The sequence below is a fragment of the Pinus tabuliformis genome, chromosome 3_2 (assembly GCF_031772625.1).
Source record: "Pinus tabuliformis cultivar Carrire ecotype Pingquan chromosome 3_2, CPIR1, whole genome shotgun sequence".
NCBI lineage: Eukaryota > Viridiplantae > Streptophyta > Pinopsida > Pinales > Pinaceae > Pinus > Pinus tabuliformis.
In genome coordinates, this window is record NC_142302.1 from 542,482,371 (window position 1) to 542,495,473 (window position 13,103).

The 13,103-nt window shown below is 39.6% G+C and overlaps 1 protein-coding gene across 1 annotated transcript; it reads left to right on the forward strand.

Moving 5' to 3' along the window:
* Positions 1-669: 669 nt before the first annotated feature.
* On the forward strand, positions 670-5,650 carry LOC149181645 (uncharacterized). The gene is made up of 3 exons (XM_089414279.1): positions 670-1,333; positions 2,692-4,408; positions 4,672-5,650. The coding sequence occupies exons 1-3, from the start codon at positions 670-672 to the stop codon at positions 5,648-5,650; spliced, it is 3,360 nt and encodes a 1,119-aa protein (XP_089270405.1).
* The last annotated feature ends 7,453 nt before the right edge of the window (positions 5,651-13,103 follow it).

Below are 13,103 nucleotides of genomic sequence, written 5' to 3' on the forward strand. Positions count from 1 at the left end.
TAAGAAGATGAGGGTCGGGAAGACAATGAAGCCAGAAACGATTCAGGACAAAATCTGACAGGAAACAAGGTAAAACGACAAGGAGCAAATGGGGAGCCCACGGAGAGCAGGCGGGTGAACAAAGAGGAGAAAGGGGACACAAGCTCGAACCCCAACAAAGACTCAACAGCAAACGGTATCTGTAAACCAAGGAAAGCTTATAGTCTTAGAGTTGTAATAACGGATCCAGAAATACAAGCCTATAGAGAGCACATGACAGAACATGCAGTCATTTGCAAGTTCATGGGAGTGTGGCCAACTAAAAGAGCCTTGTGTCAGTGGATTAGGTAGCATTGGAAGCCCAGAGGAGATGTCAAACTGCATTTGGGAGCCAAAGGTTTCTTTACAGTTGTGTTCACTAACCTGGAAGATAAGGACATGATCTTCGACGGAGGCCCTTATTTCATGGCCTCAGCTGGTTTATACATACAACCATGGAAACCGAACTTTGTTCTAGAGAAGGAATCCTTCTCTCAGGTTCCAGTGTGGATCCGTTTGTTTTCTCTCCCGATAGACTATTGGGGTTTGAATGCTCTAAAGCAGATTGGAGACTAGTTGGGGACTTTTGTTAAAGCCTCAGACGCAACATTGCAGAAGAAATACACTTCCTACGCAAGAATATGTGTGGAAATGGATGTATCAGGGGCATTGTACGAGGGATTGTGGCTCGAATACAGAGATGAGGATTACTTTCAGGCAATAGACTATGGGCAGATCCCGTTTCGCTGCCGGAAATGTCATGAACATGGACATCTAATAAGGGAATGCCCTATGAACAAGAAGGAGGAGGACATTAAAACAGAACCAGCAAACAAAGGAAAAGATAACTTTATAGCCCCGAAGTCAAGGCAGAGAGCCAACAGAAGAAGGGCTCATAGAACAGGAATAGAAAGAAACAACAACACCAACACTTTTGAGATCTTGGATCTGGAGATAGACTCAGAGGAATCACAGAAAACCAAAGAAGCTGTTAAGGAGCCAAGAGACAAGGAGGAACGAACCAGGAGAGAAGAGGAAGAGAACAACAAAAACAACGAAGTCCAAATGGGGGAGCTACCAGAAGACCCGGAGGAGGACACAGACATGATGACAAGTGATGGAGGAAGCAAGGACATGGAGTTGGAGGAAGTTTTAGCCCGGGAAGGGATGAATCTACCGGCCATAGTGGAGAATTGGAAAAATCAAGGTATAGAAACGGTACCAGAAGAAGAAATAAAAAAAATCAGTGATCTGTTTACAGCAAGGCAGAAAGCAGCTTTAGAAAGACAACATAGAAAGCTAGGCATAGCAAGAGGTAATAGTCTCCACCCGAAGAGTCTTCTTTGGAACTCATCAAGCTCACGGCAAAAGAAGAAAAGGGGCAGAAAGACAAGCAATGAAGTTCTGCAGGAGCTCGGCATGATAATGATCAACTCAGGAAAAATGAAGGCTCTTACCGCCTTCCCGTCCTTTCAATAACCCCTTAAGTTTATCATGAAGATCATTTCTTGGAATAGAAGAGGGCTAAACAGCCAAGCAAAGCACAGAATGCTGAAACGCAAATTCCATAAATATATACCGGAAATCATGTTCTTACAAGAAACAAAATGCAATGGATCCAACATGACAAGGTTAACCAAGAAGATAGGAAGGCACATGAATTATCTAGAAGTTGAAAGTCAGGGCAGAGAAGGATGACTGGCAACCCTATGGGACACAAGAGCACTTCAAATATTATCTGTAGAAGCGAAGAAGCGCTTCATTGCTGTGGAAGCTCAACCCACAGGTAATTCTGAATATTTTTTATGTGTAAATGTATATGGACCTCAGAAGATAGAGGACAAAATTAGTTTCCTGAATTCTTTAAATAGGCTTATTAGCAGGCACCCAATGTCCAAATGTATTTTGGGGGGTGACTTCAATATGATAACAATCCTTCTAGAGAAGAAAGGGGGTCTTAGGAAACTCAATAGGGATGTGGAGTATTTCATTAGCTTCATTGAGAATGCTAAATTAGTTGACATTCACACCAAGAGTGGCAATTTCACTTGGAACAATAGAAGAGGGGGGAATAGAATGATAGCCTCTCGCTTGGACAGGTTTTTGGTTTCCGAGAGCATCATAATGAATGGTATCCTTGTAGAGTCAGATATCCTTCCCAGTGGAGGGTCGAACCACTGGCCAATATCGCTTATAGTAGATGTTCATGGCACACCAAGGAATAAACCCTTTAGATTTGAAAAATTTTGGTTGGATCATCCTAGCTTCCTTCAGATGGTTGAAAAATGGTGGTCAGAACCTTAGGAGGGCAAAGGCTCTAAAATGTTCAATTTGTAGAAGAAATTAAGACTTACTAAGGATAAGATAAAAGAGTGGAATAGAACAGTTTTTGGGGACATTTTCAAGGAAAAAACCTCTATAGAAAATCAGCTGGAACAAATTCACAGAGAATGGGCAGCAGGACAGAGCAGTGAGGAATCCATTGAACAGGAAAAGACTCTAACTCAACAGTGGCACAGTCGATGTCGGCATGAGGAAATATTATGGAGGCAAAAATCAAGGATTCAATGGCTAAAGGAGGGAGAGCAGAATACTAAATTTTTTCACGGATCTGCTCTAGATTACAGAAGTTCAAACAAAATTCTTGAGATGAGAAATGAAAACGGGAGTCAGTTAAGAACCACCATGACATATCAGAGTTGCTCACAGCTCACTTCAGATCCATAGCACAGGAACCGCAGTCAAACAGAGGAGAAGCCATTAGGGAACTTCTAAAAGCCATTCCTAAAGTTGTAACCTCTGAGCAAAACTGGGCCCTTAATAGGGAAATCACTTTGGAAGAGGTAGAGGAAGCTGTAAGAAGAATGCCAAATGATAAAGCCCCTGGGCCGGACAGGTTCACAATTAATTTTGACAAGGCCTGCTGGAACATTGTGAACCAGGATATCTGGGAGGTCGTAGAGGACTCCAGGCGTTCTGGAGCCATTCTCAAATCCATTAATTCGACCTTCATAGCACTAATTCCAAAGGTAGAGGAAGCTAATACACCTGAAAAGTTTAGACCTATTGCTCTCTGTAATGTTATATATAAAATAATTTCAAAAGTTATTGCCAATAGGCTGAAGACAATTCTCCCGGGGATCATCTCGGAAGAGCAATCGGGTTATGTAGAGGGAAGGCAGATATTAGACAACATTATCCTTTCTGAAGAGATGATCCACACTCTACATTCGGGGAAAAAAGCAGGGATGCTAATGCAACTGGATTTATCAAAAGCTTATGACAAAGTGAGCTGGAAATACCTTGAAGCAATTTTGAATGCTTTTGGTTTCAACAGGCATTGGGTTAACTGGGTTTTGGCCCTCATCAAATCCACGAGATTCTCGATCTTAGTCAATGGGGCCCCATCTGAACCATTCTCACCTTCGCAAGGAATCAGACAGGGCGATCCTTTATCCCCTTTCCTATTTTTTATCCTCATGGAGGGTCTCAGGAGAACTATAGCCAAGAAGAAAGCTGAAGGGGCAATTAAAGGTCTTCAACCAATCCCAACTATCCCTGCTACTATTCATCAACAGTTCGTGGACGACACTATGTTACATGGCAGCCCCATAGTGAAAGAGGCCTTGGCATTCAAGGAAATCTTAGATCTCTTTAGCAGAGCCTCAGGGATGGAAATCAACTTCTCCAAATCTACGATCTTCTTTTTCAACACTCATCGTGCTATTCAAGCTCACCTCTCTCATCTTCTAGGCTTCCGAATAGGCAGTTTACCTTCGAGAAATTTAGGAGCTCCCCTTACTCTGAGGCCATGGCAGAAAGTGCACTGGGAAAAGATCATAGCCAATATGGAAAACAGATGCAAACACTGGACACACAGGGCGCTTAACTTTGCAGGAAGATTAATCCTTACAAAGGTTGTGTTACAGTCTATACCTCAGTACTTATTATCCATGCTACCGACCCCCAAAGGGATTCTTCAACAAATCAGAGCGATACAGAGATCCTTTTTATGGAGTGGGAATGGGGACAAGAGAAAATGGGCGTTAGTAGCCTGGAGAAAATTATGCAAGCCGAAATATTTGGGGGGACTAAATCTTGTGGATCCGGCGGTGATCAAAATAGCCTGTGGAGCAAAGCTATGGTGGAGATGGATTAAAGAGCCCAATCTGCCATGGGCCAGACATTGGAAACAAAAGTACTTCCCTAACTACAATCATCAGGATCTCAAAAGATTACAGGAGGTTCCAGAGGGCTCGCACATATGGAATCTTGCAAGACAAAACCGCAGCCTAGTGCAGGAAAATAGCTTTTGGGAAATACGCAATGGCAGCTTAGCCCTGTTTTGGGAAGATGCATGGCACCAATTCCCCAAATTAGACACCCCAGAGTTAGCACATCTCAAACAGTTCAAGATCTCATAAGATTACAGGAGGTTCCAGAGGGCTCGCACATATGGAATCTTGCAAGACAAAACCACGGCCTAGTGCAGGAAAATAGCTTTTGGGAAATACGCAATGGCAGCTTAACCTTGTTTTGGGAAGATGCATGGCACCAATTCCCCAAATTAGACACCCCAGAGTTAGCACATCTCAAATAGTTCAGCCAGCTTGAAGGCAGAAGCAGAGTCTGCCATTACTGGAACTTGAGCAGCAGAGATGCAAACTGGAGAGAATGGACACACCTCACTGCTGATAACAACATTGAGGGAGATGAAAGCATAAAACAACTCAACAGTCAGATTCGTAAGAGAAGGATAAGGAAAACAGAGGAAGAGGATCAGCTCAGATGGGGTATGAAAGGTAATGGGAATTTCTCTTTGAAAGAAGAGAGGAAACTGTTAGTAAAGGCAGAACAGGAGGAAGCAATGCCCTGGTGCAACAAAGTGGGGGACAGCTTATTTTGGCCGAAAATTAAGACCTTTTTATGGATACTAATGCGGAACAAAACCCTGACATGGGACAAGCTACGAAGGAAAGGGTTCGCAGGGCCTTCCAGATGCCTGATGTGTTCAAGTGAAGAAGAAACCATAAACCACCTATTTAATTCGTGTGACTGGGCAAACCATCTATGGAACTGGATGGAGGGAATCATGTGGAAATCAGACCGAGACCGAGATTCCATCCAAAACACGATTTTAAACTGGCAAAACAATTTTTCCAAAAACCAGAGAGTCAATAACATATGGAAAGCCATGCCAGGCTTTGTACTGTGGAAAATATGGAAAGAGCACAATAGGAGGGTATTTCAGGATGAAAACAGGAGCATTGAGCATTCAAAAGCAACCATTCTTACAAATATTAAAGAATTGATTCAGACAAAGTGCAAGACAGATCCCAATGAAAAGCCTTTGGATCGAGACTTACAAATCTTGAAGTGCTTTCAACTGGAAATCAACCACAAATTCGCAACGCTGAGACACCAGCAACAACCAAACTCGGAGGCCGATAGATGGAATTGTCCGCCAGACGGAGGTTTGAAGCTGAATTTTGATGGTGCCTCTAGAGGCAACCCCGGGAAAGCTAGCATTGGAGGTGTTATCAGAGACCAAAATGGAGAAATTGTGCATATTTACTGTAGAGAGTTGGGGGAAGGCACGAACAATGAGATGGAGTTCGCGGCGTTAGAATAAGGATTGAAAATTCTAAGGAATCTATCGACAGGCAATGCAGTGGTAGAAGGCGACTCATCCCTGGTTATATCGGTCGCAAAGAGAATTCAGGGAGGTACTCAGGCATGCAAAGCCATGAGACACTGGAGGCTCACCAAGGTGACGGAGAACATTGCAAAATTAATCGGCAAAATGAAAGGTTTAGTCTTTCAATCGGTCAGGCGTAAGGCAAATGGGCTAGCTGATTACTTGGCAAACTATAGTATTGACAACCAAGATAGGGGATGGGACACATGTTGGCAACAAGTGGACTGTCCTCACCTTAAGGAGAGATGCCTACAGCTGGAAAGAGAGGACGTGGGAAATTTAAACCGGGCTTAACCGGAAAGTGGCAGACTATATCGGCCCCTCATGATGAAATACTCGGGAGACGATATGAGTGGCGAAGGTTGGCACAAATCGAAAGGACAAGCCAGACGTCTGCATTTATGGCAACAAAGGGTGCACAAAAAGCACATCTTCAAGTGGATATTTCGAAGGGACTACTACAGTTGCCCCCTCAGTAGGATCGACATTTGGCACGAGTATATTCATCAAGGCATGAGCAACATTTATTTGTATAGCAGGCGACATCACGCAGCTTTTATGACCACCCACAAGAACTATGATAGCAGTACTCCCACGATGTTTCGAGAGGCGAGGCACAGCGTGGGAAACCTCATGGCGAAGAGTTATTTAACTAACTGCTGGAGCAACATTTCATTCACTGCTTCTAAAGGCATTACTGTGGGTTACAATTGTTCTCGGGTCTGAGCTACGATTCAAGCAACAGGTAACAGGAACGATATGGATACTGGGAGTTGTCGGAGCATCAGTGCAAACCAGGAGCTCCGTGCTGCAAGGAGCGCATATGAAACTCGAACAACTACAAGAAACAAATGAATAATTGCGGAGATGGAGGTTGCGGTAAAGGAGGAGGAACAACCGTGCAATGAGGAGGAAATCGCAAGGGAGGTAGATTGGTTGATCGACCCAAGCATTGCATCCAGGTGTGCCACCCAATTCGTGCGCACACAAGTAGAAAGCTAGCAGATCAAGACCCTTTTGGCGAAAGCTCTGGACTCCATGGAAGCTGGGAACCAGAATTCTCAAGGGGAAAACCATATATCTGAAGCCCAACTAAATAGTCTGCTGGAGATTTGCGGAGCATTGGACAATAAAATTTCAGTTGTGCATGATGTGGCGGAAACAGTCAATAAGAAATTAACTATGCTTATTCAAATTCTCTGGAAGACCATATGTCCGGATCCACCGAGCTCTGATAGCAAGCAGCAAGCACCACCGAAGGAACTTCACAACTACCGATCCCTGCTGGAAAGAGTGGACAGGCATGTCCTGGAACAAGGTTTGGACATTGCAAACAGATATGGAATTCCCCTGCAGTGAACCGGGTTTGTTGGTGCCATCTCTTCGGCCTTGTCTATTGTCATGTATGTGCCATCTCTCTGGCTTTGTCTGTTGTCTATTTCTGTAGGCCTTTATGGCTTTTGTCTGGTGTCTTTCTGATGTCTTGAACTGTAATTTTGTCTCATCCTAATAGTGTACCAGTTACAGTGATGCAGTTCAAGAATTATCTTTGTTATAGATATGCGTAGAAGATAAAGGGATAAGGCCACCCTGCGCGGTGTGCGGTTAGCTTTTTGAAATATCATAGTTCCTGGTTGTCTTAGGGCTGGAGTCTTGTGTCTTTTGATTTGTCTTCATCAGGTCTCAATCTGCCTCTGCAGATTTTTTGTACAATATTTTTGTTTCATAATATATCTATCTCACTTACACAAAAAAAAACTATATATAATTATTAATAATATATTATAGGTAAATATGGTTATTTAAATATTACTCAATTATTAATATTAATATATATTTCAATTTATAATTAAAATAATTATAGTATATAATTATATTACATTTTGAGAGAGAGAGAGATGGGCAATGTTTAAATAGTTGACCATGATTGAAGTTGGTCAGTCCTATGTTTATCATATTTAATAATAGTCAACGTAATGATGTAATTCAAACATAGTCAATCTTTCTAGCATGAATGTGGAAAACCATAGTCAACCATGTTCAACCATAGTAAAACAAATGTTAACCATAGTGAAAACATAGTCAACAATATCCTCTCATTATCATTAATTGACAACCATAATCTATCATAGAAACCTATTGTTAACCATCATCAAATTAGTCAAACATCTCAATGTGGCAAATCATTGTCTCATTATGAAAAACTGCTTGCAATATTAAATTACGCAATGTGAGAAAAAATTGTTGAACATTGCAATGGTGCCACAATGTGCCAATTTATCAAATGACGCTATGTGACATTTAAAAATTAGTTAACCACATTTACTAATGTGGTCAACCATAGTTACCATAATCAATGTTTAAAAACCATTATTAACCAATGCTCAACACGGCCAACCAATATTAATATTGTCAAACATGGTCAACCTAGGTTATCATGGTAAAATATAATCAATTGTAGCCTTGCATTACATTGCAGTTTATTCAACGTCGCAACATGACATTACAAAATCGAGGTTTAATATTATTGTTTCTAATATTATGGTTTCTAACATTGGGCTTAAAATATTGTGTTTACTATTGTGTTTATAATATTATATTTAGTATTAGGTTTGTAATGCCGATATTTAATATTTGGGTTGACAATATTTGGTTTAATATTAGCGTTTAATATTTGGTTTTTTAACTAATGGTTTGTAATATTAATCCAAGGATTTATAATATGAATCTTAACATTTAACCTTAATCCCTTCGGTTTCTCAATCATTTGGATTTAAACTATAATCCTTTGGGTTTATATATTAATAATATCTTGAGCTCATTAATCCATTGCGTTTATAATATTAATTTGAAGTGTTTATAATATTAATCCATTAGGTTTTTAACATTAATCCCTTGGGTTTATAATCTTAACTTTAACATTCCTAGTTGTAATATTATTCATAGGGTTTATAATGTTAATCTCAGGGTTTAATATAAAACACTTAAGTTTATAATCATGGTCAACCATGGTCTAATATCACATTGTGAGAAATATTGTCTCAATATGAAAATAAACCATGGTCCAACAATGCATTAAGAAAAAGATTGCCCCAATATGAAAATCAACCATGGTAAAACATGGTCAGCCATGTTTATTTTATGGTTTATAATATTTATCTTCGAGTTTATATACCTTGGGTTTATAATATATATTCCTTCAGTTTAATATTATTCCCTTCGACTTATAATCCCTTTGATTTTTAATACTAATCCTTTTGGTTTATTTTTCTCCTCAATTTATAATATCAATCCCTTGGTTTTATTAATCTATGGGTTCTTATTCTTAGGGTTTAATATTATTGATAGGATTTAAATTATTTATCCTCGGGTCTAATATAAATCCTCTTGGTTTAAAATCATAGTCAACCATGGTTAAATGTGACATTCTCACAAAGATTTTCTCAATATGAAAATCAAGCACGGTCCAACGTCGCATTGTGACAAAGATTGTCTCCATAAGAAAATATATCATGGTCAACCTTGGTAAACCACGACGCAATGTTGCACTATGATAAATATTGTCTCAATATGAAAGTCAACCATGGTCAACCATGGTCCAGTATCGCATTATGATAAATATTGTTTAAACATGAACTATTATTCATAAGGTTTATAATATTAATCCTACGGTTTAATATAAATCCCTTCAGTTTATAAGCATGGTCAACTATGTCCCAATGTCATATTGTGACAAAGATTTTCTGAATATGAAAATCAAGCATTATTAACCGTGGTCAACCATGGTCCAATACTGCATTGTGACAAAGATTGTTTCAATATAAAAATAAACCATGGTCAACAACGCTCAACCATGGTCCAATGTTGCATTCTCACAAAGACTATCTCAATATGAAAATCAATCATTGTATACCTTCATCAACCATGTTTTTTTTGAGTTGATAATATTTATATTAGGGTTTATATAACATGGGTTTATAGTACTTATCCCTTAAGTTTATTATTATTCCCTTAGGTTTATAACCTCTTGGGTTTTTAGTATTAATCCCTTAGGTTTATTATTCCCCTGGGTTTATGATGAGCACAAGTATTGCAACAAGAATGCTGCAACTCCTAGGGCTACCAACTTTACTTTATCAAATTGGGGTTCGTAGAAACTTGGAGGTGATAGTGTTGTATACACAAGTAGATGCAATGCATCCACTATTTGTCACTATTAAGTTGGTGATAGACCATTATGGTTTCTCAAACCAACCTTCTATTGATTTAGAAGAAACTTGAATGCCAATGAGGAAAAAGAGAAATCTACTAAATGAACTCATGTCTACTGTAGTAAGGAAAAGACTGAAATCAAATTCTTAAACACACCATCCATCTAAATAACTGCTAAGAGGCTTTGCTTCAAAATAATGCCAAGTTAACATGTGTGTAATCCTACTGTCCTAGGAGATCTAGTGCAAGGTTGACGATATCAGAAATGAAATTTAAATCCTATTCTTAAAACTGGTAAAATTTTTGCCTAAGTAACAAAAAACCCCAAATTCCCGAAGAAAACAGATTTCTATCTTTTTGGGGCTATATAGGAGTTTTTTCCTCAAACCATGGTCCCAAAAGGGAGGAGTGAGGCCAAAGCTACCTACTATCAGCTTTCTGTTATTCCTTTATCTTCCTAAGCTAATGTTGAAGAAATGCACAAATGGAAGAAAACTAATTAAATCCACAACTACTTGCAATGAAATGATGCTAAAGACAATTCAACCATTAGTCTATGAAATCAACCAAGAATACAAATACAAGAATATGAGCCTTTTCTACTAGGGTAGGGCTCTTCCCTAAGAGCTTCATCCCTCTAAGTCAACTCAGTTTTGGATCAAGGAAGTGCTCATTCTCATTATCAAATCATAAAATTACATAACAATGTCTTCCACAAGTCTTGAACTCAAAAGGTTCTTAGTGCTTTTACATCAAAAATTTAAATCCTCATGAGTCTCTAGGCCTCTTTATTTATACAACCAGAGTCTCCAACGAATTCCTTAAATCTAGGGAGGCTCCGCTCCCAAACTTAAGATGAACTGGCTCTTTAACTATCACTCGCTCGACTGCCTTTTGATATTCATGACTTGGCTTCTTACAATTCCGAGATAGTTTGATTTGATGGAGGAAAATTCAAAAGAGTGAGGAGTAAATGAGGATGATCTATCTCCTACAATCTCTCCTCCTTGTCTCATTCAAGTTTCTACCCTTAATTAGCTAAAATTTCCATGCTTTTCTCTCAAAAATTTGCAATTAATTCACATTAGTCCACTAGGTATAACATCTCACTTCTACTCATCTGATTAAACAAAATATAACAAAAATATGTAAGAAATTATGAGAAGAGTATATTTTAAATAAGCTTGGAGGCATATTAAGGTCCATATAGTTACCCAATGATGAGTCTCATCATCACCCCCCTACTGAAAGTGTTTCTCATTTTCTGAGCAACTCCATCTATATCCATGTCTTTCATTGCTCTAGTGGCCTCCCTAATAGCCCATGCTTTTGTTGTAGTTTCCTCTTCCTGTGCATAGAATTTTGCCTTCCTCTCTATCTCCTCCCACTACTTTCTTTCTTCCTCTTCATTCCTTCCTTCCAACATTCCTAAGAGTAGTGGTGGACTGAGTCTCACACCAATCCAATTAACTTTGAGTCTTTGGAGAGCTTGTTTGTACATGGGTGTTCTATTTAGTGCCTCTCTCATTCTTTGAGGAGAATGGTACTCTCTAATTTTCAAGCTAGGGAAAAGTGTTCCATCTCCTTTGGCAAGCTTGGTTCTTTTCATTCCCTAACAACTTGAACATGTCCTCAAAGTGTGTGAATTATTTCTCTTGGGAAACAAAGTACCTAGGTGCAAGTTTAGGGTCATGTTCAATCAAGTTGTGGGTGAGGATGACAACCACTGGATTTGATTACTCAGATCTTATCATGAGGGGTTCTATCTCTTCTCTTACCATTACTTTATTCATCTCTACAATGCTTACCTCCTCATGATTCATCCATGATGCCAAGGCCATCAATTGTGATTCCCCTAATTTTGAATTAATGTCCCACACATTCGGATCTGTCAAGGCCAAGTTGTGTAGGTAAAAGTAAGACATTTTATCTCTATCCTCCAAGGTGCTCTAATCATAGAGGTCAATGAATTATCTGTAGTCTTTGAAGGGGATAGTTCCTCTCTATGCTAAAGTATTGATTTGGAACTGCAACCATTATTCCTTAAGATACAATGCATAGGACTTTGCTCACATCCCGCACTGGCTAGCCTCTAAAGATAAACTGGCCATGGATGCCAATTGACTTTACCTCTCTTGTAATTGTCCCCTTAGCCATGCATTCTCTGCTTCCAATTGAGCTTTCAACATTTCCTCTTTGTCCCTTAAGCTTATCAGTTCTCTGCCCATCTCCTTTACTTTCTCCTCGATGTGGCCTATATCCTCCACTCCTTTAGATTTGGAAATTTTCATCCACCTATGTGCTCTTTCACTTTGTTTCCTAAGTTCAAATAATAAGGGGATGGAAAATTTATGTTGAATGATCCTACCCCCTTCAGCGAACCTGTAGTGAGAGTCAAGGTTGGGTTGAGGACTAGGTTCCCTCAGTTCAGGATCCTCCTTCTTTGTTTCTTATTCCATGATCCCTTATTGGTCCATTTCCTGAGTTTCTTGTAGGTTTAGCAGAGTTTCATATAGGATGGGCTCTACTACCTACAAGTCCTTTTGTGTCTCTTGTAGGGGACCTTTTCCTTTGTATGAGGTAGACCTAGTGATAGGCTTCCTAACATAAGTGATGGAAGATTTGGGAGAGGCTTGCCCTGATGATCCTTCTCCCTGGTTTTTCATAAGGGGAGCTACCTTTTCCTGTTTCTTTGGGGAGTCTTCAATGAAAATAGGAACTTTGCTGGGTGTTTGAGGTTTTCCTTGCCTAATCCTTATACTTTCTCTTGTCCTAAAGTATAATGGGTTTTGTCTTTGTCTCTTCCCTTTTTGCTTGATATGGGTACTTAGGGTACTGAGGGAAGCTACTGTCTCTTTCTCAATGGGTTCTGGAGATACCCTTGGTGATTCCCCCCCTTCTTTGCTTTGAATTCTAGACCTCTATTCTTCCTTTCCTTTTGTGTCACCTTTTCCATTCTCCTTCTCATCCTTGTCTTCCTCTTCGTCTTCTTCCTCCAGTTCCTCACTCTGCTCATCAAATTCCTCTTTTGCATCTTCTTCTATCTCTTCATCACCTTCCTCCTCCTTTTCTTTGTCTTCTTCCTCCTCTATTTCCTCTTAATCCCTCTCTGTTTCCTCTTCATCTCTCTCACTATCAGTGGGGCTTTTTTCATATTCAATGAATTTTATCTCTC